General features: G+C 45.0%; 1 protein-coding gene across 7 annotated transcripts in view; it reads right to left on the bottom strand.

Annotated features, from left to right (window-relative positions):
* AMPD2 (adenosine monophosphate deaminase 2) overlaps positions 1-25123 on the bottom strand; it is a 69678-nt gene that overhangs the window by 10173 nt on the left and 34382 nt on the right. For 5 of the 7 annotated variants that reach the window (XM_053246732.1, XM_053246729.1, XM_053246735.1 and 2 more), the window contains exons 3-16: positions 24235-24365; positions 22669-22737; positions 21307-21418; positions 18824-19010; positions 17642-17783; positions 16662-16751; positions 15205-15334; positions 13253-13450; positions 12331-12462; positions 10690-10853; positions 4871-4997; positions 4368-4531; positions 3903-4023; positions 3364-3537 (exon numbers count right to left, since the gene is read on the bottom strand). In XM_053246732.1, the coding sequence (XP_053102707.1) occupies positions 3364-3537; positions 3903-4023; positions 4368-4531; positions 4871-4997; positions 10690-10853; positions 12331-12462; positions 13253-13450; positions 15205-15334; positions 16662-16751; positions 17642-17783; positions 18824-19010; positions 21307-21418; positions 22669-22737; positions 24235-24365 (1941 nt within the window). The remainder of the gene's footprint in view (positions 1-3363; positions 3538-3902; positions 4024-4367; positions 4532-4870; positions 4998-10689; positions 10854-12330; positions 12463-13252; positions 13451-15204; positions 15335-16661; positions 16752-17641; positions 17784-18823; positions 19011-21306; positions 21419-22668; positions 22738-24234; positions 24366-25123) is intronic. The other 2 variants (XM_053246730.1, XM_053246731.1) reach the window with 2 other exon arrangements.

Genomic DNA, 25123 nt, shown 5'->3' with positions numbered 1-25123 from the left:
ATTCTATAAGCCATGTTGGACAAGGGTCAAACAAACAGTGGTAGGCTGCAACATTCCAAGCAGCTTGTCCACATCCTCAGGAGTCAAAAACTGAAACAGATCCAGCCTAACCACATAAGAGGAGTTGCTGGGCACCTCCACAACAGACATTGCAGTAAGTCGAAGTTGGCCCAAATATGAGAGATTTTATCCACGTTTTAACATGTGGCTAAGATAGCTGAAAGATGCAGACAGCACTATCTAGCTATCTTGTAAATGAAGCTCAATTCTGCCCCTGACCTGACCTGCCACGATTCCTCCACACTAAATGCAACTCAAACTTCACAGCATCTACTCAGCGATAGCTGGAACATGGGCAAAAGCTAGGTCAACAACTGAACACATAGCCACTAGATGGCAGCATTTATGTTCTCCACATCTACTTTATAGTGTTTGAAAGGTCTCAGATGACATGCGTAAAGAGGGCAGATCATGTCCAAGTTTAAAGATGTTGTGTGCTTACACCAGTATAAAGAGTGTGTGTGTCTTGGGGGGGGGGATTCTGCCTGCAAAGTAGAGCCCATAACACAAAAGACCACAAATATAAACAAAACAGATATAAAATATGAAAATTTATTCAAGTAACAATAGTTACTGAACTCCTGCATAGGCAATGGAATCTTGCTTCTCAGGGCAGAGCTCCACAATGGTCTACAGTTTCTGCAATGCAGGAAGGACATGAAGCAACTGGCTGACATGGCAAGATAACATAGCTGGAAGCAAGTCATTGTGGGAGGGGCTGTAGCCCAGAGGTAGAGCACATCCTTGCCCTCAGAAAGACCCAAGTTCCATCTGTGGTAGGGATGTGCACAAATAGAAAAATTATGATTTGATTCGAGCTCGAATCAAAAATGTGCTTTCTCAATCCAAACACAAATCAAATTAGCACTAAACAGGCTGATTGGATTCGGACTGGATTCTATTTGAATTGAATCCAAATTGATCCAACCTGTACTGTATGTGGGTAAGGGGGAGAGAAGAGCCTCTTCTTTCAGTCTTTAAAACAACAAAACGGTGCTGGGGCAACCAGAAATGACTATTATTGTGCAGAGCCTGCAGTGGAGGTGGGGAGGCGGCAACCCAACACACCATCCCCCTGTGGCCCTCCGGCCGCTGTTCTTACAAACAAGAGGTGTGGAGGCATCTTTGAATTACTCCTGGCGGGAGCGAGAACTGCAGAGCGGGCAGTGGCAGGGAGTGACCCACCATCCCTTCCCACGGGTGGCCGAGTCAGCCGCTCACACTGGACTAAGCCCTTAGATGGCCTTAGTGCACAGGCGGGGAGACCATTTAAAGGGATAGCCTGGTGTTCTTTTAGCTCGAACACCAGCGTTTTTGCACAAAAAGCACTGCCAGCTCTGCAGTTACTGCTCCTGCCAGGAGTGGTTCCAAGGCACCTCTGCACCTCTTGTTTGTAAAAGCAGCCACAGGGGGGTGGCAGTTCAGGTCGCTGCCTCCACCCACCCCGCTGTGGGCTCAGCACAATAAAGATAATTTCCGGGCGCCCTGGCACCTCATTGTTTTTTCCTCGCTTTCTTTGCTTTTTAAAGGCTTTACGGAAAGGCTCTTCTCCCCCTCCCACCATACAGTACAAGGTGAATCGACTGGGCTGGATTCAATCTGAATCAGGCTGATTTGATTCAACTTCAAATCGAATCACCCCTTTTAGGGCTGATTCAATTCGAAGTCGAATCACTCGAATCGGCCAGATTTGAGTCAAATTGATTTGCACACCCCTAGTCTGTGGCATCTCCAGGTACGGGTATGAAAGATTTCTGTCGGAAACCCTGGTAAGTAATTGGCAGCCAGTAATCACCTGCAAAGCTAAATGAATCAGTAGCTTGATTAGATATAAGGCAGCTTTATATGTTCATAAGTCAAATACAAGGTGCTGGTTATAACCTATAAAGCCCCCAACAGCTTAGGCCCAAGATATTTAAGAGAACAACTTCTCTGTTATGAGCCCCACCACCTACCAAGATAATCTGGGGAGTTCCGTCTGCTCATCTGGTGGCTGCTCGAGGACAGGCCTTCTCTGCTGCTGTCCTGAGGCTTTGGAATGGATCTCCTGTTGAAAAAAGAGCCATCCCATCTCTGACAGCTTTTAAAAGGGCTGTTGACACATTTATTCACCCAGGATAATTAGATTTATTGAATTTATAATTGTTTTAATGTTTTAACTTTGTTTTTAATTTGTGTTTTACTGTAAACTGCACAGAGACGTGAGTTTTGGGTGGTATACAAATATGCTAAATAAATAAAAATAAGCGAGACCCATTGGAACCAGGTCACCTAAAAACATCCTAATCTACCATGTTGCAGGGATTGGCTTCAGGAGAGACTGTCAGGCAGAAAGCCTGAAGTTCAGGCCATTCTCTTGGGTTGGGTACAGGACTGAGAAAGAACTATTCTCCTTGTACCAACTGCATCATCCTAAGTGACAGACCGTGAATGACTTCATGTTTTCAGCTCTTCACTGACTGATTAAAGAAGTGGAGCCCAACAGTGTATGTGATTTTATTCTCTCCAGTACTAGTCAGCAGAACTAATTATTCCCAAAATGTTCTGAAAGAAGCGAAGTGTGTTTTAGCACGTTCAACCAACTTGCACTACAATAGCACAGGATTTAGTTGCCCTGGCCAAGGTAGAGAAATAACCTCATGTAACACAGCCACCTAATGGTGCAGCGGGGAAGCAACTTACCTAGGGAGCAAGAGGCTGCTGGTTCGAATCCTCACTGGTATGTTTCCCAGGCTATAGAAAAGACCTATATCGGGCAGCAGTGATATAGGAAGGTGCTGAAAGGCATCATCTCATGCTGCGTGGAAGATGGCAATGGCAAACCCCTCCTGTATTCTACCAAAGAAAACCACACGGCTCTGTGGTTGCCAGGAGTCAACACTGACTCAACGGCACAACTTTACAACTAATGCAGACCTCAAGTAAACTTATCCTACACTCACGCCTGACCTTTCTGCTGTCTACTTCGCAAATCTCCTCTGCAAGCTGGAGAGCTGCACAAAGAGAACCTCTTGCTTGTACTGCATTGTATTTACAATGGCTAGAATTGTTTCGCAGAAGCCAGAGGTTACATGGGTCAAAGGAATAAGGACAGCTGCTCTCTCTCCCCCTTGTCATCTTCCACTATTTGAAGACTCCTTCACAGAGAGATCTCTCTCAAGCAATCCAATTCAGATTCTCCTGCTCCTGCCTTCACTCCAACACTGCTTTGCTCCCTCCCATCAGACATACATATTTTCACACATTTCTGCAGGTGACCTGGCAGTTCTTAGCCTTGCCTAGCCGAAGCAACACCAAATTCACCTTAGTGAAGTGGAACTGCAGTGGGTCATCTGTGGAGAGGGAGACCATGAGGCCCCGGGACAGGTATTCTGGGAGCGGGTTACGATGGTAGCTCAAGAATAGGCTGTTGTTGCTGAGTGGAGACATGGCTATGCCAATCTGGGCCAGGTAGTAGAGATACTGCAGCACGGGTGCCTAGAGAGAAACTCAGGGTTAGGGGTTGGAGCTGGGCAGAAATCTCTTGGTCTCATTTAATGCTTGACTCAACAGGATTCTCCCCTCCTCCAATCTATCCAGAAGCAGAAACCTCTGCAATACAGCATCACCTCCAGCATGTGGGCAAGTTACCCGTGACAAGATGATCAGAGCTGTTTACTCACATTTCCCCTCATCCTCTGTCTTGATTCCCAGCACATGCCTAGTGCCAAGTCTATCCCAGTCCCTTCCGTAATGATAGAATAGTCCCAGCCCTCATCCTGCTAGTCCAGTTGGGGCCATGTACACATGTGCACTCCAACCATGTGGTGTCACATGGTACCATCCACTTGTTCACCTCTCACCTTGCGAAGCAGGAGGCCATGTGATATGTTCTCCGACAGCATAAAACCTGATACCAGGTGATGGATGGGCCCTGCCTCTCCACAGTGGGGCCGCAGCACGAAGGTGTGGAAGCCTCTCTTCCTAGAGAGAAAGTGCAGAAGAGGACATATCTCAACATCATTTTATAGAGACATTCTGTTGGAGGAGCAGGCAATGCATTAGTAGGATGAGACATGGAATGGATGTTGAGACTAGAGTCTCAGCACCAAACACGTAAAGCTAATGCAGAACCTATGAGCCACCCGATCTCAAACCTTCTAGGTATTGGGTTGTCTGAAATGCCACTATGTAGTGCTGACACCCAGTTTCTAGGGAATCCAGGCTAGGAAGTCATTGCTCAGACCCCTAGAAGCTAATTGGGGACCATAGTGCCACTGTGACATCTGACAAATGCAGAAAACATTACGGAAAGGAGGGCCACCTACCTGCGCAAGTGATTCAGCACCACCATGTTGGCATATGTGTAGTAAAGGTAATAGGAATAGGGTGGATTGTCCTCTTCCATCCAGTTCCCAGGCAAGGGGCTGTCTAGGTTGAAGATGTGGTGTTCTGGTTTGGATTCATCATCCACACTGTCAAAACCATCCACCTGCCCATCCAGAAGCCAGGGAAAGAAAGGGGAGAGGATGAGAAAACTCCACTCAGATCTAAGGATCTCTCATCCCACGTGAAAGAAGCGTTAACCTAATTCCAAGTGTTTACAAAAAGTTATTGATCAAGACCCTCCACAATCAGGAAGGGGAGCTCAGTCAATCACTTAACCAAGATTGAAATGTTGGAGCCAGGGCAGAAGATATAAAAATTGAAGCACCCAGACCATACATAACAATGGTTGAGTATGGCCACTTTTCAATCAGCTGCAAATGTTGTGACCCCTCCAGCTATCCTTAGCAAGCTTTGCAAGATGTGCCCTAGCAGTAGTACTTACATGCTCCAAGAAGAGGTGCAGATCTGGGTGGCTGGCAGGATGGACAGTCGCTTCAAAGAGGGGTAGGAAAATGTTCTCCAGCATCTCCTGGAAGTTGGCCAGTTGCTTCTTTGTCTTGTACACATCGCTATCAGAAACAGAGTTGCATGAAGGCACCACAGATTTACAGTCACTGGGGCCTAAAACATATAGGCGATCACACTGCTTCATGAAAAACTTCCCTGCCCCCAGTTCTCAAGGTGCCTTGGTGATTGCATTCCTTGTACTCCAACACAGGGTTTTTTTTGTTGTTGTTGTTGTTTTTGCAGTGGCAAAGTGAGGCACTCCATATATCTGGCTTCCCATATGGTCAGGTTAAAAGCTAGTGTCTTGTCTCATAATGGCTCCGAGCCATGTACTGGGAAGATCTTCCCATAAACTCCCTAAGTGGGCTTAAACAAGCCAGAACTTCAGTATGAAGATGATAATGTTGGACCAAACTTATTGGTAGAAAAGAAAGTACTTAAAAACATCAGAGAGCATCCAGAGTAAATGTTGTGTAACAACACTTTTGTTCACACGAGAGGGGGAGGCGAGATTTTTGCCAGTTCCTTGTTCCTTTTATAGTCCCCTGCACTCCCCAAAAATATGTTCCTGAGGGTTGGGGGGACCTTCAAGAGTGGATTTTCAGGGATTTCACAGGGAAGACAGGAATCTGGTGAAAACTGCCCTCCCAATTGCTCAAGCAGAAATGTTCCATTCATGTAACTGGATGCTACCTATAGGAGCTAATCTGGATTGCTGCTGTGATTTGGAAAGGAAAATATCATGGTAGCAGCTGCAAGACAGTAGATTTAGAATACGCACTGAGATCAGCTAATAGAATTACAATACAGCTAACAGAAACAAAAGAAGAGCTGGAGGATCTGAACAACATTTGTCATAACAGTTTTATCATTTGGGAGTCGACACCGACTCAACGGCACACCTAGAAGTGTGGAGGAAAAGTTGTTGATCTCTTGCAAAAAGGAACCATTAGTATCTTGACTGGAATTAAAGTACAGAGCAAGCTAGGATTTATACCACTTTTAGATTAATATCTAAATTTTCAGGGTCTGACAAGAACTCCAGACACACTTGTGCAATTATGTAACAGTTTAAGAACTTGGTGCAAAATATGTTCTGGCCAAAAACAGCCTTGACAATAAACCAAATGATGTTATTTATTGTATTTAAACATTTTTATCCCGTCTATCTAGAAGAATATTCAAAGTGATATGGCATTTAGTGTTTCTCTCCTTAATGACCCAGAGTAAGTGGGAAGTTACTAAACTGTTGCTGTAACTTTTCTGTGAGAGAGCATAGGTGGGAATTTCCATTCAGATTGAAGGTTTTGTACAGAGGTCAAACAGCTTCTCTTAAAATACTGGAAAAAGGAGACTGAGCAATTTATTGCTGGGACTAAAGCATGGCAGTATGTCTTGTCTCTTGGCATCCCCCTCTTCCTGTTGGGGAACAGGAGCAGGGAAGAAGCAGGGCTTCATGCCCTGCTTTGTGGGCTTCCCAGAGGTCTCTGGCTGGCCACTGTGAGAACAGGATGCTGGACCAGGCAAGTATTACCACCATCGCCCACTACACGGATGCCTATTATTTTCATCCTCCCATAGATAGTTCCATACTGAATTCCCATTCATAGGAAACCCCAACTAGTTCTGTTTTCTCTAGAGTGGAAAACTGTCCCTCTGGGCACTTTAAGGATCTTGGTAGGTTTTAGTTCTTCAAACCCATTCACAGGGCCCCCCTTTTCTTTGTTTTGTCACCTGAGCCGTGCATGAAAACTGCTGCTCTCTCCCGCTCTCTCCTAGCCTATTAGGAGTTTGTATGCACACTCCCTCCCCCAGCCACAAGTGGAACAGGTGTTCAGCTTAGAACATGCAAGCCTATCAGCAGGGCTTGCAAGCTGTGTTGATAGTGTAGCTGAGCAGCTAAGCTTCAAGTGTGCTTTCCTACTAAGCAAGGATTACAAGCAGAGTCATTGCCAAATATACAGGACCATCAAGAGAAAGCTATCAGTCCTCTGAGTTTCGCATCAACATGATTTCAAACCCTGGCTGTCCATACACTCAAAAGGAAAGTCACCTGCACTTTAAAAAGTACGTTATTTGAGGAATAAACAATTCCATAGGTTGGTCTTAAGATTTCAAGTTTATCTTTTTGGAGTGGTGGGGGGCAGCTATTGCCCAGCAAATCTGCAGTGCTGGTTCTTGCCTTTAAAGCCCTAACCAGCTTAGGACCCAGGTATCTTAAGGTCCACTTCCTCCTTTATGTGCATAGTGAGCCTCTGAACCCAAGATCTCTCCCCTCCAATACTGTTTTTTATATTCCATCGCTCAGCTTGCCTGCCCTAGCCATCTGAGTTGGAGGAAAAGGAGAGCTGACAACACCAAAGCTTAATGAGCAATTGGTAAACATCCACTACATTATTTTTTTTAACCCAGTGTGCTAAATCTAAGTTAATGCCATCATTGTGCAACTTCTTCCATTTGTTATTAGTTCCTAATTTTGTTTTAGTACTGTAAGCATAAATACAATATTCGTGTGGGACTCTTGCTATATTATAGCCATCCAGGGGCGTAGCAAGGTTGGAGTGGGCCCAGAGACAAGATTTTAAAATGGGGCCCCCCCACTCAAAGTCCAGGGCCTCCGCACACCCCAGGCCCCCAAGGATTTAAGTCTGATATTCCAAAATAAGTATGCTGCCTGCAAATACATTTCACTGAATACACACACACACACACGTCACAATATATAGTGATATACATTGAGTACTATACATTTGTATTACTTTTAATGCCTAGAACACACTAGAAAGATGAATTATTAAAATGGGCCCCTCGCTGCAGATTAGCAAAGGAGACTTTCAACCATGCAGGGTGAACCTATGTTTGTTTTCCCAGAATTCTGAACAAATTCAGTCAAGTTTGATTGCAGGAGGCTTTTCACAGGAGGCTTTTAAAGCCCTTTAAGACACATCTCCTCTGGAATAGAGGTGCTGCATTCACATGTTGGCCAGATTTACCCTGAAGTCCCTGCAAGTTATTGGGGAGCAGTTCACACACAAGAAAAATAAAATAAAAGCACAAGACATGCTTCACAGTTCTCACTCAGACCTTCTGGGTTGCAAAACAACTTGAACATAAGTGCATTTATAAATGAATGAATGAATAAATAAAATTAATAAAATACTGTTCCAGAAGTTTTTGCAATTTTCTGCCATGAAACAAGCCACTTATAGGACTTTTTAGATAGTTTTTTTTAAGTCAGCAAATTTTCCAAGCTGTTTCAAAATAAATATTCAGAGACTTCTTGGTCCCTCCCCCCCCCATATCCAAGCCCTATGGCAAGCAGATCCCTATATGGGGGCGGGGGGGGGGGGCGGGAAAGGTAACCACAAAAAGGAGTTCACACTCTACCTGGCAAATGCTGGTCTGGGTTAAGCAGGGCAGCAAGGGGTCTTCTGCTGCAGAGAACACTCTGGCTGCCTCCTCCTTCCTGGCTGGCTTGGGCCCTACTCGAGTTCAGGCTTCACAGAGGCCTACACGGAGGCCTCCGTGGAAGCCCCGCCCACCCGCCGATCAGCTGAGAGGCGGGAGAAAAGGAGCTCTTTGCAGCTTGCCTGCTGCTTCCATTGCGGGCCAGCAGAACAAGCAGGAGAGACGGCGAACAGGGCAAGTGGCTGAGGGGCCTTGGGGCTGGGCAGGGGGCAATGGGGAGTCACATGAGGTGCCTCTGGGGTGCCCCTCCAGGCAGTGGGGCCCCCAGACAACTGTCTCCCCTTGCCCGATCGTTGTTACGCGCCTGTAGCCATCCTTGAAAATGATGTGCATTAGTCTACACCAGGGTTTCTCAACGTGTGGGTCCCGAGATGTTATTAGACTTCAACTCCCATAATCCCCAGCCCCAGTGGCCTTTGGATGGGAATTATGGGAGTTGAAGTCCAATTACATCTGGGGACCCACACGTTGAGAATCCCTGGTCTACACTCTCTTTCTGTCGCACAATCAAATTAACAAGCACATTTGGGTTTCAAAGCATGGTCTAAGGGTATACAATACAGCTGCCTTGTTGAAGCTAAGCAGGCCTTGGTGTGGTCAGTGGCTGGATGGGCGACCCATGTATGCCCCCTGTGGGAATGGGGCCGTAGTTCAGTGGCAGAGTATCCGCTTTGTCCACAGAAGGTCCCAGGTTCACCCCGGCATCTCAGGTAGGGTTGGGAGAGTCTCCTGCATGAAACCTTGGAGAAGCTGCTGCCAGTCAATGTAGACAATACTGAGCTAGATAGACCAATGTTCTGACAGTATAGGGCTAAGTATAAAGAGGTGGGAGCAAGCATGAATTGTCCCCTTTGCTAAGCAAAGTCTGCCCTGATTTGCATTTGAATGGGAGACTACATGTGTGAGCTCTGTAAAATATCCCCCTTAGGAGATGGGACCACTCTGGGAAGAACACATGCATGCTTGCATGCAGAAGGTTCCAAGTACCCTCGCTGGCATCTCCAAGAGAGGGCTGAGAGAGACTCTTGCCTGCAACCTTGGCAAAGCCGCTGCCAGTCTGTGTAGACAATACTGAGCTAGTCTGACTTGGTCTAAGGCAGCTTCCTATGTGCTTTCCCAGGAGGCCCGGTTCCATGTCTTCCTGCTGACAGAATACGACAAATGGCCACAAGGAACCAGGCCTGTTCTATTGTGGAACATCCTCTCTAGGGAGCCCATTTAGCCCTGACATGAGCTGGTTTTTGATCTTTAGTGAAAACATGGGGCCAATTCAGATGTAACATGCAGCCAGGATTATACCCTAGATTTGCAAAACATCGCTCAGACTCAGGAGCATGCATTCTCTTCCTGTCCTGCCTGCACAAGAGTCAAAAGTATCCTACTTCCTATTCTGGTTACAAACAAGCCAGGATTACTCATTGGATCTGGACTGAGCAAGCCTGGCTTATTCAAACCAGAGTTGTGAAATAAAATTGAACCGAGATTAGGTCTTGGGTTCAGATCCTGTTGATTGTCCATCAGCTCAGGGTTCAGCTTTGTAAGTTCCTACGTGCACTCCCATCTCCAGACTGCAGCAGCCTCTGGAAGTACAGCAGTAGTTTTAAGTGTGGTATATCAATGGTTGTGAATTCAGACAAAATGCAAACCTAAAGTCAGCATGAACTGTGGTTTGCAAACAAACTTCATGCCATCATTTCAGATCCTGGTTTGCTGGCTTCAAACCAATCATGGTTTACGGGCAGATTTTGCACTGTGCCTGAACCCAGCCATTGTGTTGTTTCTTGCTTGCTGCTTTTATGAATCCGAGGCTCAATGGTTTTAACGCGCTGTTAAACATATTTCTCGCTCTTGTTTGATTTCTTTTTTAGACTTCATTTTTTATTCTCAAATTTTTAAGCTGCCATAGATTCTGTTTTTGAAGTAGAGTATATTATGAAAACCTTAATCTTAATAATAATAAATAATAATATTATTAATAAAATAATATTCCCTGAAGGAGCTTGTTGCTCCCCTTTCCAATGTTGCCGCTCTGAAGAGAGGCTGCAGCTGTAAAAAGCTATAATCTTAAAAAAGCTTTATTAATCATCATCATGGCAACTAGTATTTGCAAATCCCCTTCCAATACAAATGTGATGGGAGGGTCCCCTTGGTATCCTTACAATATGATATTGTCATCAAGTATATTTAGGGACAAACATGGCAGTATACCGAAGCAGAAGGTCTTTCTGGGCCAGGCCTTTCAAAGGCTGGCTTCCCTTCCCATAGCATGAGGAAGCAGATACTCACAACAGACGAGGCACCTGCACCAGCCAGCGCACGTTGTTGGAATGCACCTTGTGTGTCACGGCCCACTTGGCCAACTTGTCCCACTCGTCCCGTGCTCGACCGTAGATGGAAAGCCGCAGTTCTGCATTCTGATACTTGCTCTCTTCCAGGTCTGACATCACCTCCTGCAAAAAAAGAGAAAGTTTGTCAATCAGAAGCAACAAGTATCTTCAGAAAACAAACACTCTCCTAGGCTACAGAAATACACACACACCCTTGCATAATTAAAACTCGTTACTAGACGAAGGTGAAACTCTAGATGCCTTACATCTTCCTTGCATGCAAGTCATCTGAAAATCTTTGCTTTGGCTTCCCACTTGCCCTGAGAAAGCCTTAGCCCTTGCGCAAGGTGATTGTTCTCCCTCTGCCTTCTGTCCCATGGCAGAGTCGTCATTTATTCCTAGCCTACTGGAAACAAGAAGGGGTGAGGAGAACCCTGCAACTTGGGTTCTTGTCAGGCCTGTACATACACAGACACATTCTCCCTCTTAGGATCAACATGGTTCTCCCCGGCCCTGCCCAATTTAGCCTCACAACTACCATCCTGTGAGGTAGATTAGGCTGATCGATGGTGACTGACCCAAGGTCCTCCAGGCCCTGAGGTAGCACAATACATAGTGAGTGAAAGTCAGAGACATGTCTGAATATGCTACAAGCCCTTGCATTCACTACTCAACTATCTAAGCAGGTTTCCAATAGATATTATTTATTACATTCCTACTTTCCTCTAAGCTCCGGGCAGCATACATGGTTATTTAATTAGTTTGTTTATGCATCTGTCTATAGTATTTATATACTGCCATAATCTCTGGGCAGTTTACAATTAAAACCCAACAACAATCTAAAAATCATATAAAACAAATTAAAATAACCATTCAATAAAACTTTAACACATAAACTAAAAGCCTGATAAAACAGGTGTGTTTTCAAAAGTTGCTTAAACACAGCCAGAGATGGGGAGGTTCCGATTTCATTTGGGAGCATGTTCCAGAGCCCTGGGGCAACCTAGAAAAGTCCCAGTTTTAGGTTGCCAACAAACAAGCTGGTGCTAATGCAACCAGACTTCCCCTAGCAATCTTAATAGGCAGCAGGGCTCATGAATAATTATCCCCCACCCAATTTAGCCTAACAACTATCCTGTGAGGAAGGTTAGGCTGAGAGATTCTGAATGACCCAAGGACACCCAGTAAGCTTCATAGCTCAGTGAGGATTTGAACTTGTGTCTGTGTCTCCAACAGTAGACCATTATGGCGCCTAATACAGGCTCTTTTCAAAGACAAACACATATCCACGTTTCAAGCCCTTTTTCATGACTGAAGGGGGCAGCTTGGGCATGTGCAAGAAGAGTATGGTAAAGGCTGAAGTTAGAGGAAGCTTAGTCAGTAAGGCTTAAGTGTTCTGCACAGTTCCCTCTCTCCAACCCCCTGACCCTAGCAATTACCTATTCCAATTTGCATGCCCCTCCCCGCTTCATCATGCCCTTCCCAAGCTTTGGTTTTGCAAAGACAAAAAAGTAGGTTTATAGGAGTCTGGGTAGCTCATTCAACACTGTCTGCAAGCAGAGGCTCCCAAGGACACCCCGAGGAGACCAGCAATCCTCACCTTGATGATATGGGCAAAGTATTTCCCAGAGACTTGATTGTCCGTCTTGATGAAAATCTCACGCAGGACAGACTCTCCTATGGGGTTGTATTTGGCATTGAACTTGTCAAAGCGATGGAAGGTGTTACGATCCTATCAAAGGCAAATATCATCCCAATTAGGCCCCAAAGACATTCTTCTCATGTAGCATCCCCAACATGTCTATACACACCCCAATCAGAGCTGGCCTTCACAAGACTCCTTTGGTCTCATGACACAGAGTCTGACCTGGAGGCGGCAGGACTCTTGAGGTCCAGAAGTTACTGCTCAGCCATTCTAGTGTGCACCTTCTCCTTTCATCTCCCCTCTGGGACAAAAGCCACTACAAGGTGCACCACCCGCTTTATCAACAAGGTATAGGCCAAGCTTTCTATTGGGCAGAATATACAAGAGATAAATATTAGAGGGTCACCTTAAGTGGTGCAGCGGGGAAATGCTTGACTAACAAGCAGAAGGCTGCCAGTTTGAATCCCCGTTGGTACTATATCGGGCAGCAATGCTATAGGAAGATGCTGAAAGTCATCATCTCATACTGTGCGGGAGGAGACAATGGTAAACCCCTCTTGTATTCAACCAAAGAAAACCACAGGGCTCTGTGGGCGCCAGGAGTCGAAATTGACTTGATGGCACATTTTACCTTTAAATATTAGAGATGTGATAAAGTTACACACAGAGAGAATCAGGAACTGTCATTCACCATGTGAGAGAAGATGATGGGGGAGAAAAGGAGGCAACGAGCATCTGGCTGACAATGTTTTGGGCAAAAACGAAAACTCACCATTCAATCCACCTTATTCCCAAGTAAGGGAAACCCTTCCTACAAGTCAGTAGCCTCCAATAGTTTTTGCCAAGGCAAGACTCTCCACAAGGATATCCAACTCACCGCATGCATATCAAGTGTGTCCACACTGAGGTCATAGGCTGTGAGGTTCATGGTCTCAAAGACCTCCTTCAGGGTTTGCTCCTTGCCCTTCTCCACATGGACAATTTCCTCTAGGTGCTTCTTCATTGCCCGTTTGATGAAGCGCAACAGATGCTTCTGGTTCATGCAGGATGATGCATGGATGTGCGTGTCCACCTGCTCAAGAGATGACCGGTATAGTGACTAAGAGCAAGAGCTAAGAAGTCCCCAATTCAAATCTCACCACAGCCATGAACTCACTAGCTGGCTTAAAGCAAGAAACTGTATTTCATCCTTAAACCACTGCCACCCCTTTGGTTTGTAGCGTAAGGGCCATAACCATGCCAATCTTACAAGTTTATTTATATAATACTGCCTTTCATAAAGTTATTCCAAGGCAGTTTACTGAAGTTAAAACAAGAAAATTCCATAAAATCACATCAAAATAATTTAAACACATAAAAATAGACCACCAAACACAGCCATAAACACAAAACAGAGGAACTGGAAAGGAGAGACTGGCAACCCCCTAAGGTGTAAACGATTGAACAGATACAAGCGTTTTCAGTTGCTGCTGCTGCTGTTTTTAAAAACAGACCCCAGACAATGGACACCCACTGGGACAGCATTCCAGAGCCTGGAGGCAATAAACAGAGACGGCCCTGTCCCACGTGCAGGACAGCTGAGCCTCCCTCAATGTCGGCACATGGAGCAGAGCCCCTCCAATGACCTTGTTGGGCAGGCAGAAACCCTTGGGAGACAAGCAGTCCTTCAGATATCCAAGGACCAAACTGTTTCAGGCTTTAAAGGGAATAGCCAGCACTTTTGTAAAGACGGTTGAAACAGTTGTGATTTGACCATTCAAAGAACACCATATCGATGCTTATTATTATTCGAACTCCACAACACAAGATTCTTTCCATCTTGGTTGCCTGGGAGATAGATTCTCAAGTGGGCAGGAAGCTTTGCCAAGTCTTAGCCCACCTAGGCAGCTCTGGCACAAAAATCAAGAGAAAGACACACACTTTGTAACAGATTGCCTATGGATTTAGCACCATGGGAGAGAGACCCATGTCTCCACCCAAACTGCCACTTTCCCCCTCAGCATTACAGAGGCCAGGCAGTTAGGACTGTAATGTCTGTGCATTCTACAATATTTCCAGATTCCAGTTACTTGTGGCACTAACATAACTATGCTGGTAACTGCAGGCACATATTCCTCAGGGAGCTTTTGGCACCCCACCCCTCCATTTGTTCAACTTTTGGAGACCATCTTTTGTTGCATGTGTAGCTAAGGTTTCAACAGATTATCCTTGACTCTAGGAAATAGTGCAGAAATTTATGAGCCAGCCTGCCCTCTGCTCCATGAGGGGGCAGAGTCACTGCTCACCCCCAGCAATGCCCTTTGCTCTACTGGGGTTGGGTGGGGAACACGGTCTCACTTGCTCACTCCTTTTGGCTCAGGAAGGCAATAGACTGTCGTATCCAGTGTGCTGATGAAGCAACCAAGGCGGGAGCAAGGTGCTCCTTCCTCCTCCTCATTGCATTGGTCTATTGCCTGCTTAAGCGAGACAGACACAAAGAGGAAGTGGAGGGAACAATCTGCCCCTACCTTGCTTGCTCACTCCTGCTTGCTCATGTCAGTTCATTGCCTGGCTCAAGTGCCATTTTTAAACTTCCAGGCACCATGACAAGCTGGCACCTGGGAATTGTTGACCCCTTTTGTAGCCTCTTTCTTTGATGCACAATTTGTATGTAAGATTTATTCCTTTTATATAAGATGATAAATTTGCACGTATAGATCTGTAGATGTGTGTCTATTCATGGCACACAGAGGCAACTAAACACACAAAAGTTTTCTCTAATCTTATACAATTTTTTTAATTTAACTGAAATGCCCAGCACCCTCAGGTGGCCAAACATAGTGCCAATACCTTTCGGATATTGTAGAAGTCACGATGGGGCACCCTCTTCTGGGCAGCCAACTCTTTCATCTCATTAAGTAGAACATGCATCTGGAACTTTGAACTCAGGTATTGCAGCCGTCTGTAGCAGAAGGATTTTCTGACCAAATGTAAAAAGGGAACGGGTTAAACATCACACACTTTTGATCAGACCCTCTCTTGGCATAATGGCCAACAATGTAAAGTCAAGAAAACCTAAACTCCCTATCTACTCCTGCAGCTGGTTTAGTCCGATGCATTGCTCAAATAATCACCTGCCTTTCTAAGGAAGTATGTATGGGTGAGAACAGTTAAGTGCCAATTTCCAAAGACAGAACAGGAGAATGACAAGTTACAGAAGTTTCAGTCTTGGGGACTGTAACACCAAGCCCAATATTTCTCCCCCAACTTCCACCCCTGCCCCCACTTTAACATTTTAAATCGAATAACTAATATTAATAACTAATAATAATAATTAACAACAACAACAACATTTAGCCCTAGAGAACTCAAGAGAGTTGCATGCAACTTTTTGTAATGTTGGTTGGTCCTAATAAAAAGGTATTACCAGACTGTGTTTTTTAAGTATTTCATTACATCAGGACATATAAAACAGTAGTGCTGGGTCAGAACAATGGTCCATCTAGCTCGACATTTTGTTTTTTAAGAAGCATCAGTCATATTCTGCAGAGAAGTTCAAAAGGCACAAGCCATCTCAATCCCTGGAATCTGATGGTCAATGTAGAGTCTCTCAGTACTTTTGATTATTGTGGTAGGTAGCAAACAAACCTACTGGTTCATGTATTTACTGCATAGGAACATAAGGAGTTGCCTTATATTGAGTCAGACCCTTGGTCCACCTAGCTCAGTATTGTCTGCACTTACTGGCAGCGGCTTCACCTAGGATTCAAGCAGGAGTCTTCCCAGACCTACCTGGAGAAGCCAGAGACTGAACCTGGCACCTTCTGCAGGCAAAGCAGATGCTCTGCCACTGAGCTATGGCCCCATCCTTTCTAAAAAGTTCTTGATGCTAGTGCCCAAAAAATCCTACTACAGCAATGAGTTCAACTTGACAGGTAAAGGTAAAGTGTGCCATCGAGTCGGTGTCAAATCCTGGCGACCACAGAGCCCTGTGGTTGTCTTTGGTAGAATACAGGGGGTAGGGTTTACAGCTGCCATCTCCCGTGCAGTATGAGATAATGCCTTTCAGCATCTTCCTATATTGCTGCTGCCCAATACAGCTGTTTCCCATAGTCTGAGCAACATACCGGTGGGGATTCGAACTGGCAACCTCTGGCTTGCTAGTCAAGTCATTTCCCCACTGTGCCATTAGGTGATCCCAGAAGCATAATCCACCCTGGCAGAATAGGAGTCTGGCCATGTTTATCAGAATTACCATTTGAGAAAGGATTCTTACACATACAAAGTAGAAAAATTCCCTCACTTACATGGGACCATTAATAATCAGAGCCATTAAGACATTCATGTCAGCAACGAACTCCTGCAGGTCAGGGTAAGGCAAGTCCAGTTCCGTGGACCTTTAAAGAGACAATAAATCAAATGAGAAGGAGCAAGTTGACACCAAAGAGACCAGCACAATGACATCATACAAAGAAATCAGGCAGTAGTGACGGTGCCCAGATATGCATTTATGAATAGTTATCCATGGGAAACCAGATGTAAAACCAGTATCATCCCAAACAACAGCACAGAAAAAAGGATAACTGGCTGGAAGGGTTGTAAGAGATGGTTTTAGCTCAAGAGAAAGAACAAAACAAGGAGTTTTAGAAATAGAATTTTGATTTTCAGAATTAAGTTGGCAAATAATCACCAGTACAGGGGCACAGCTACAGTTGAACACGGGCAGACAAATGTCTCTGAGCCTATGGGGCGAGGGCACCACTGGCTAGGAAACAGTCCACTCTTTGCTCTCACCTCCCTGACTCATTAGCAAGCTACTGGCTCCTGACTGGAGTATGGTGATATTATTTGCATACAAGCAAGAGAAAGTCTTGCCAATAACATTTTGCTCTTCGCCATGTCCATATTGTTCTTCATCAAAGACACAGAGGTGGAGGGAGAATACAGCAGTGGGGCCCCATCTTCACTTCTTATCCTAGGGCCCACTTCAACCTTGCTATGCCCCTGCACCAGCATCTCATGTTTGACTTGTCAGAATTGGGGATTTCATAGCAGACCAGCTTTGGTCATTGCAACAATTAATCTTCTGCAATCGGCAGCAAAGAACTCATATCCCCAAGAACTTCAGCTTTCTTTTTAAAGTGAAGAGCAGGTACTAACCCCTCAGTATTAAGGAAGTATATTTGAAAACATGCGGCCTTTGCATGTACTCTGCTGAATGACCTCTGCCCTCCTCCAGTTCCTCTGACTCCAAGCACTGCCAGAGCACCAAGACATTCTCCCTTACTTGTCAGTGATGTCCCGTTTGGTGTACACATGAACCACTCCACCGACCATCTTGAGGCCGAAGCCAAGGTCTCCCGGCATTGATTCAGGTTCACATTTCTCATAAGGATGCCGAATTGCAAATGGTGGGTGAACTGGAGCATCTGCAACATGGGGAAGAGCATATGCAAAGTCGTACTTTTACCCAATTACCATATTCTCAAGAACCAGAGTCCATGCCACATACCCTCATTCAGATTTTTTTTTGTGCTAATTAGAGTTGGTGAGAGCGGGAGAAACATGAGACACCAAAGCAAGAAGTCAGTTCTAAGGTAGATAACATGATGGATCAAGTCAACATCCCATCAGCCCCTACAGAAACCTTGTCTTGCTTACTCCTAGCCAGAGACAACAACCAACTTACTAATGTGGTTACCATTGGATGGGGTGCGGGGCAGTGTGTGGGGCTGCCATCAGCTTTCTCTCCATCCAGCCGATATGCAGGACTTACTCATGCATTACCAATGCCTTGGCCACCATTTAAGTAATGAGGAAGTTTTTCATACCCAGCTTTTAGTTCACATCTCCTCTGGAATGGAGATGTGCTTTCACATCTTGACCAAATTTACCCTGAAGTCCCTGCGAGCTATCAGGGAGCACTTCACACACAATTCAGGTTTTTCATGTCACATTAGAGTGTAACCTGATTTATAGCCTGTATCGGGGGTGGTGGTGGGGAGAATCCACTTTTTGTGTTGGTTTTTTAGGGCAACTTCAAACTCACAGTAAAGCCTCTCAGAAAACCTGTGGTAAAGCCTGCTGTCTGGGAAAGCTCCAGGCACCACTTAGCAGTTATCTCGGCTAACTTGGCAAAGAGGCACCTTTTAATGTGGTGATTCTCTTTATTTAGCAGCAGGAGAGTAACTGGCCCTATCCATCCCCAGTGACTGTTGCTGGTGTCTATCTTATGTTTCTTTTAGATTGTGAACCCTTAGAGGACAGGGATCCACCTTATTTATGTATTATTTCTCTATGTAAACTGCCATGAGCCATTTTTCGAAGGGCGGTATAGAAGTCGAATGAATAAATAAATAAATAAATAAATAAATAATCAATCCCTCTTCATCTTCCTTTTCCTAGCTACCTCTGGGATACTCTGTTCGAGGAATATGCTCTCTCATACATACCCAGATTCAGACCTCACCTGCAGCCACAGGGGTTTCAGGGATCTCCTCATACATCCTTGGGGCCAAGGGCTTTTCTGAAAGGTCCTGTAGGAAGCGGGCTGTGGTCTTGCAGTAGCTTTGCAGAGACAGCCCCATGTACTTCTCCCGAATGAACAAGGCCTTCACCACACTCTTGGCAGCATCCAACAGGTCTGTGAAGGGCACCTGAAGAAAGGGCAGAAAAAAAGCTATCTGCTTGAACTAGAGATGCTTCATTCCTTCAAGCCACCGCTATGGGCAGGCTCCATAAACTACGAAACAGAAGAATGAGTGAACTACTGGGGTCAGCAAGCTAAGATATATGGTATGCAGGTAAGAATAATGGTTGACATCCAGATTAATGCTGCATTGGTGGTGCCAGAGGGGCAGCATGATTTTCGCCTATCTTCTCTTACTCCAATGCCCACTATGCCTCTGAAAAACATGTCCCTGTGGGTTGTGCGGCCCTCTGGGACATATTTTCAGGAGGCAAAGGAGACATCAGGGGAGATAAGTGAATATCACCCCCACCTATAGTACCAGAAACAACATTTAAAACAAAACAAGTATTGTACCACACCTATAAAAGGTGGAGTCAGGATGTATTTGCTGCGACACTCCCTTAAGAGGACCATACATTTTAAGCTTGCCTCCAATATTAGTTAATTCTTCTTCCCTGAGTGGTTTTGCTTTATAAGTTGCTGCTTGGTCTTCTCACATCTACTGCTCAAATATTTTATTACTTAGTTGCATTGTTATATTTGGTCATTTCCTTTTATTGTACCTTTTTTATTGGGCAGATGCCACTTTGATGGCAGCCTTTTGGGAGGAAAAGGAGCTTATAAATGTTAATATAAATAAGTATATACATTGCAAGTATTATTCTGTGGCTAAATAAATACAAATCAAGTTTTACAGATCAGGGCTCAAAATTCAGAAAGCAGCCAAAAGAATATACTGAAAAAACTCAATGTATAAATACAGAAAAATACAGGACCTCACTTATCCTGTTCTACAAGATTTTTATCAAGAGCCAATTTACAAACAATGTTTCAGCAATCCATACAGTATACAATAATAATGGGCGGTGGGGCGGAGGGGTGGACAGATTTTTTAGAGCAAGCTGAAACCAAGAACTTCTCAGGCATTTATTTTAAAAATTACGATCTGTTAGAAAAGGCAAGCCCATTTTTTAAAAAAAGCAATTGGTGGTCCTGCAGAGCTGCTTAAAGATCAGGAAAATAGTGCTGGGGGCCTGAATCCTTTCCCTCCGTGCAATTTCTCCAAGCTAAATCCTGACCCCTGAAGCTGCTATTACATGTAAAGGGGACCCTCATTCTTCACGGGGGTCCCGTTCTCACCTATAAGTGCGAATACAGAAACCAAGAATAATGAAACCTTACCCCTATGAGAATCCAGGGATTAAGTTCCTGCACACACACACCCCTGAAGTGGGGGGCATAAATAAAAAAATAAAAGTACTGTACCTTGCTCTTTAGGTCTCCAGCAATGCCCTCATCCCAACACCCAAATCCTCTGATTTTTTTTTGTGAAAAATCATGGGTGAGATTATTAATACATACATACATACATACATATTTTAAGAGCCACAAAATGGCTCTGTGCTGTAAAATGGTGGCTGGAAATGACATTGGAAATAATTTCTAGGTCATTTCTGGCCACTCAAAACCACAAACAGGCGGATTTTGCCCATTTTTAATGTCAAGGATAAAGAAATTGGGTCTCTAGGACCTGCCCACAGATACGCGAAACTGCGGTTGTTGAAACCACAGATAACAAGGGCCATCTATACTATCATGCAGATATCTGTCTGTTTTTCCCAGGTCACCTGGGAAAAACATAAGCAGCTACATAAAATGCAGTTGCAGGGTACAATTTAGAACAGAGAACTAGTGTTAACCTTTCGTAGAACCACTTTCCTAATATTCAGAGCAGCCATATGGGGCTTCTTCTTTTCCCTCCCCCACATGAAAAGGCAGCTCTTAATCACAGATGAGGGATGGGGATGGAGCCATAGCTTCATGGTAGAGCATCTCTTTGCACACAGAAGGTCCCAGGTTCAATTCCTGACATCTCCAGGTAAGGCTGGGAAAGACTCCTGCCTGAAACCTTGGAGAACTGCTGCCAGTCACTGAGCTAAATGGACCAATGGTCTGATGTCAAATTCTTATGTTCCTGTCTCCTGCATCATGCCTGGTTTGACCCCAACGCTCAGTTTTAAAAACAGACTAAATGTTGGCTTTGCCCAGACTGACTTGTCTAAAATAAAGGAAGACAGCTCCATAGTATTATGTTTAAAATGAATGTTAGCAGCATTAACATTTATTTCTTTAAAAGAAAATAAAGCAAATTCACAATGTCAGAAAAGCATGCTCCAGAATCTTTGAGTGAAAGGGCAGAATGGAAGACAGCTCCTGAATAAATCCAGATCTTCATCCCTTCCTGCTTCAGGCAGTCTTACCCCACATGTCTCTTCTCCAGTAATGGTGACCCTCTGGAACTCCCTCTCTAGAAGCACATCTCGCTCTTTGGGGAAATGATCCACCAGGTCCTCACTCTGCTCTTTAAATAATCTGTGGTGGGGAGAGAGAGAGAGAGAGAAACAATGGAGAGATGAGGAAGCAACAGGAAGCGACAAAATGGGCACTGCCCACTTCCTGCCCTGCTACACGAGTCCATTTTTCAAACAGGCACGTGAAGACATCAAAGCAGAACGCACTGCACACAAACACGTGCAACACAGGGACTTCCAGGGCCCCCCACTTTGTGGCAGGAGCCTTGCGTATGGAAAATGGGGGGAGAGGAATAGCAGATGCAGCTGATCCCTGCAGGCCCATGGGCATCACCAGAGAGAGCACACCTAGGAGGAAGATTGGCTCTTTGAGTCCTACTGAGTAACTCTCAGAAGGAGAGGGTACAGCATCCGCTTTCTACACCAGTCATCAATAATGTGGTAAAGATGTACATAATCAGAAGCAGGGATCCTGAAGCAATGACTAGGCCTGGCCATGCTGAAGGAGCTGGTCTCCAAGTAATACCTGACAATGACAAGGATCCTGCCTGAGCTGAGCTTCTGGGCCTACTAGGATCCAAGCTGCTCAGCCAGCCAATGTACAATGAAGAAAAAAACAAAAGAAATATCAACACAGAGACAAGAGGTTGGCTCCATCCACTATGCCTGCCATGAAAAGGATTAAAAATAAAAAAAAAAGACAGGAGGGAAATGGAGCTCAGAGCAAAAGACCAAGGGAAGATGACCAGCAGTGGAAAGTGAGGAATTCCCCCACACATCGTTGCCAGGACTCTGTGGGCACAAGAATCAAACGCACGCTTGTCTGGTTACCAGGAAGCTAAGAAAGTACAACTTCCCAGCTTCTCAGTTACAAGTGTGCCTTCTCAGAATGTTTGCCAAACTGATCCACATACACTCATTCCAAAATGGCGGCTTACTTTAGACTTCCTTTTCCAGAGGTTTTTTTCATTCTTAAATGACAATCATTCCTTCCAAGGGCAGATTCACCATGGTTAGTTACTACCTTCACATTATGATGTCCAATTCTAGGCCTGCTTCCAGCCTGTCTGGGGTACTCCCAATGCATTTAAGCACTCCAGATTAGTGATTTCCCCCCCCCGAGCAGTCCTCGTGACTAATTCACTGTACAATTGCGAGCGGGATGTGCCACATGCAGGTGGACAGAACTTAGCAAGAGCGTCACTCACTTTGTGTCTGCCAAGGTAGGGATGGGATGAGGATTCAGCCCAAGGGGTGCTCCCGTGCCCACCCCTGAGTCAAGGGCAGAGAGAGTTAATGCCGGGCACTCACTGTAAGTCAGCAGCACTGTCAATTTTCAGGAAGTCCTGTTTGGCTCTGAGTAAAATGTCAGGTTCTAGTCTGAGGACAAATGGGAAGTGGAGGCCAAGGCCAAGATAGGAACAAATAGGTAAGACAGAGAGAGACAGACGAGGAAGTGGTGGAAGAAAGGAGGAGAAAAAGAAAAACACTAGTGTTAATGCAGAAACCAACACCAGAAATGGCAGACACTTTACAGCAATATTCACCAGGCAATGGGATCCAAAAGAGAATCAATGCAAGGAGTCAAATCAAATCATCTTTATTACAGTCTAAGAACAGAATAAGAAATGCAAGAAGTCAGATTCAAACATCATGAGTACACCATGGTCTAGCCATCAGGAACATGCTCCTGGCTTGTATGTTCCCTCCTCCCCTCATGCACATCAACTCCCTTTTTCATCTCCTGGTTTTGCTATAATCACAGTTTTGCTATGAAATCCATATCAAGCAAATTGAGTTAACCACAAGTCATAACCTACAGCCCTATTCACACTATGTTCAACACTCAGACGAATGTACAGTGTACACAGGCACAACTATTCACACATTATATTGAATACAGGAACAGCAGTAAATGTCTTGTCTGTACCACGCATTTGAGGGGCCTGTACCCAGGTTCACTTTCAGAGTGAACACAGGTACAGTCATTCACACATTTGTGAACAAGTGTACAAACATCTTTGATTAGTAATTGAAGAAAGTTTACCTCCAATCCAAAAATCAGAAAACAAAGACTGAAGTGGGTTTCTGATACTGGTTTGGTGGCATACAGTTAGCAGTAGCCCACAATTTCTGCTTCAGACAACATTGCAAAGCAGATTACCACACATCAGGAGGTGGAGAAGGGACTCAGTGTGCCCAAGGAAAGGAGATTGCAGACAAACCTGCAACATATTTTATGGGGTCAAACCATGGTTGGCTGCAACATCTGAACTAGGCCATGATCTTCCCCTATTGTCTCTCCTGTTCTGGTCTTTAAAAGAGTTCAAACAACTATGGACAGATGGAGTTGGGGAAACCCAAATGTCACCTCTGCTTTGCTATTAGCTAAGCGCTGCCTTAGCAGCAGGCAGTCTCACCAGTGATAACCTCAGAGCATCCAAGACAGACTGTGTGCAGGACAAGCATTGTGTAAAACTGCCAGCCACACATACATGTCTACATACACACATCCATGCCAATGGCATACATACATCTAAGCAGCTATATGTGCACAGTTTCTGGCTGATTTGTTGCACTAGTTGTTACTATTATTGCAAAGCAGGAATGTGACAGAAAACTCTAGAGGTCTAATGTCTCCTTCCTCAAACCTGTCAGGAGGGCTACACCAATCTAGACTGTGGCTAAAAAGAGAGAGAGCGAAAGAAAGAGAGATTCCAATTTGGTTTCTTGCCATCTCTTCCAGTTCCCACGGGTCCTTATTCATCTAGTTATCTTTGTTCTCCAGCTCCTCTAGAGTGCTCCCTGCTACCCTTGGGAGTGCCAAAGGAGCCAAGAGGAGGGTCAAGAGAAGGCCAAGCAGCATCAACAACTTACTTCACATCCTGGCTGATTTGCCGCTCCAGCCGCTGACGTCTCTCCTCCAGCTGTTCAATGGGGCTATCTTCAGGGAACTCATAGGGAGCACTGCGCATCTCGCTATCAGCCAATGAGCGGCAGAACAGCTCCTGTGGGCACAGGAGCAAACGTGGTGAGGGGAGCCAACAGACAAGCCTCCCACACAACAAACCAGATGAAACAGGCTGGGCAGCAGTGTGAGGAGTCCATTAAGAGTGAGGTATTCCAGTTGAAAACCCTGCACGAAGCATCCATAAGAGCACTGGGCCTGGGTGGGTTCAGGAGAAAAACAACTTGTGCTGAAAAGCTCTTGTTTCAAAGGATGACAATTCACATTGAGGTCACAACAGTTGCTCAGTGAATTTCACTGCCCAGCAGAAGGTACATGATTAATAGGCTTGAGGCCCCATCCCCATGACTGTCCCCCTCTCCAGCATGTTTCTGACACACTTGTGTGTCAAAATCAAGACAATACAGCTGCCAGGTCATTAAACAGGGCTCACTTACTTCCTGTGGAGGTCAGATGAAAGCTAGAGCAAGCAGCCTCTGTTGCCACCAAATTATATTACCTCTTTGCTTAGGGCCACTTTCCCCCACCCCTTGTGATTTGAAGAAGTACATTATAGGCTTGTACTGTGATTTTAATGGATACTTGACATTTGAAACACACATACAAGCCTGTGGGGCAAACACACAAACCACAGGACTCCACAGTGGGTTTGGCGCTTTTTCTTTTCTTTTTTGCAATGTACGTAAGACATGCATACACTTCATATGTAATTTTAGTAAGTACGCAGTGCAGCGGTGTGCAACATGTCCCCATTAAAATAATAATATGTGAAGTCAGCCCCAGTTATTGAATTTTTGA

The sequence above is a fragment of the Hemicordylus capensis genome, chromosome 4 (genome assembly GCF_027244095.1).
Source record: "Hemicordylus capensis ecotype Gifberg chromosome 4, rHemCap1.1.pri, whole genome shotgun sequence".
Lineage (NCBI taxonomy): Eukaryota > Metazoa > Chordata > Lepidosauria > Squamata > Cordylidae > Hemicordylus > Hemicordylus capensis.
The sequence above is the reverse complement of the archived record's forward strand: the minus strand, read 5'-3'. Positions and strand labels throughout refer to the sequence as shown.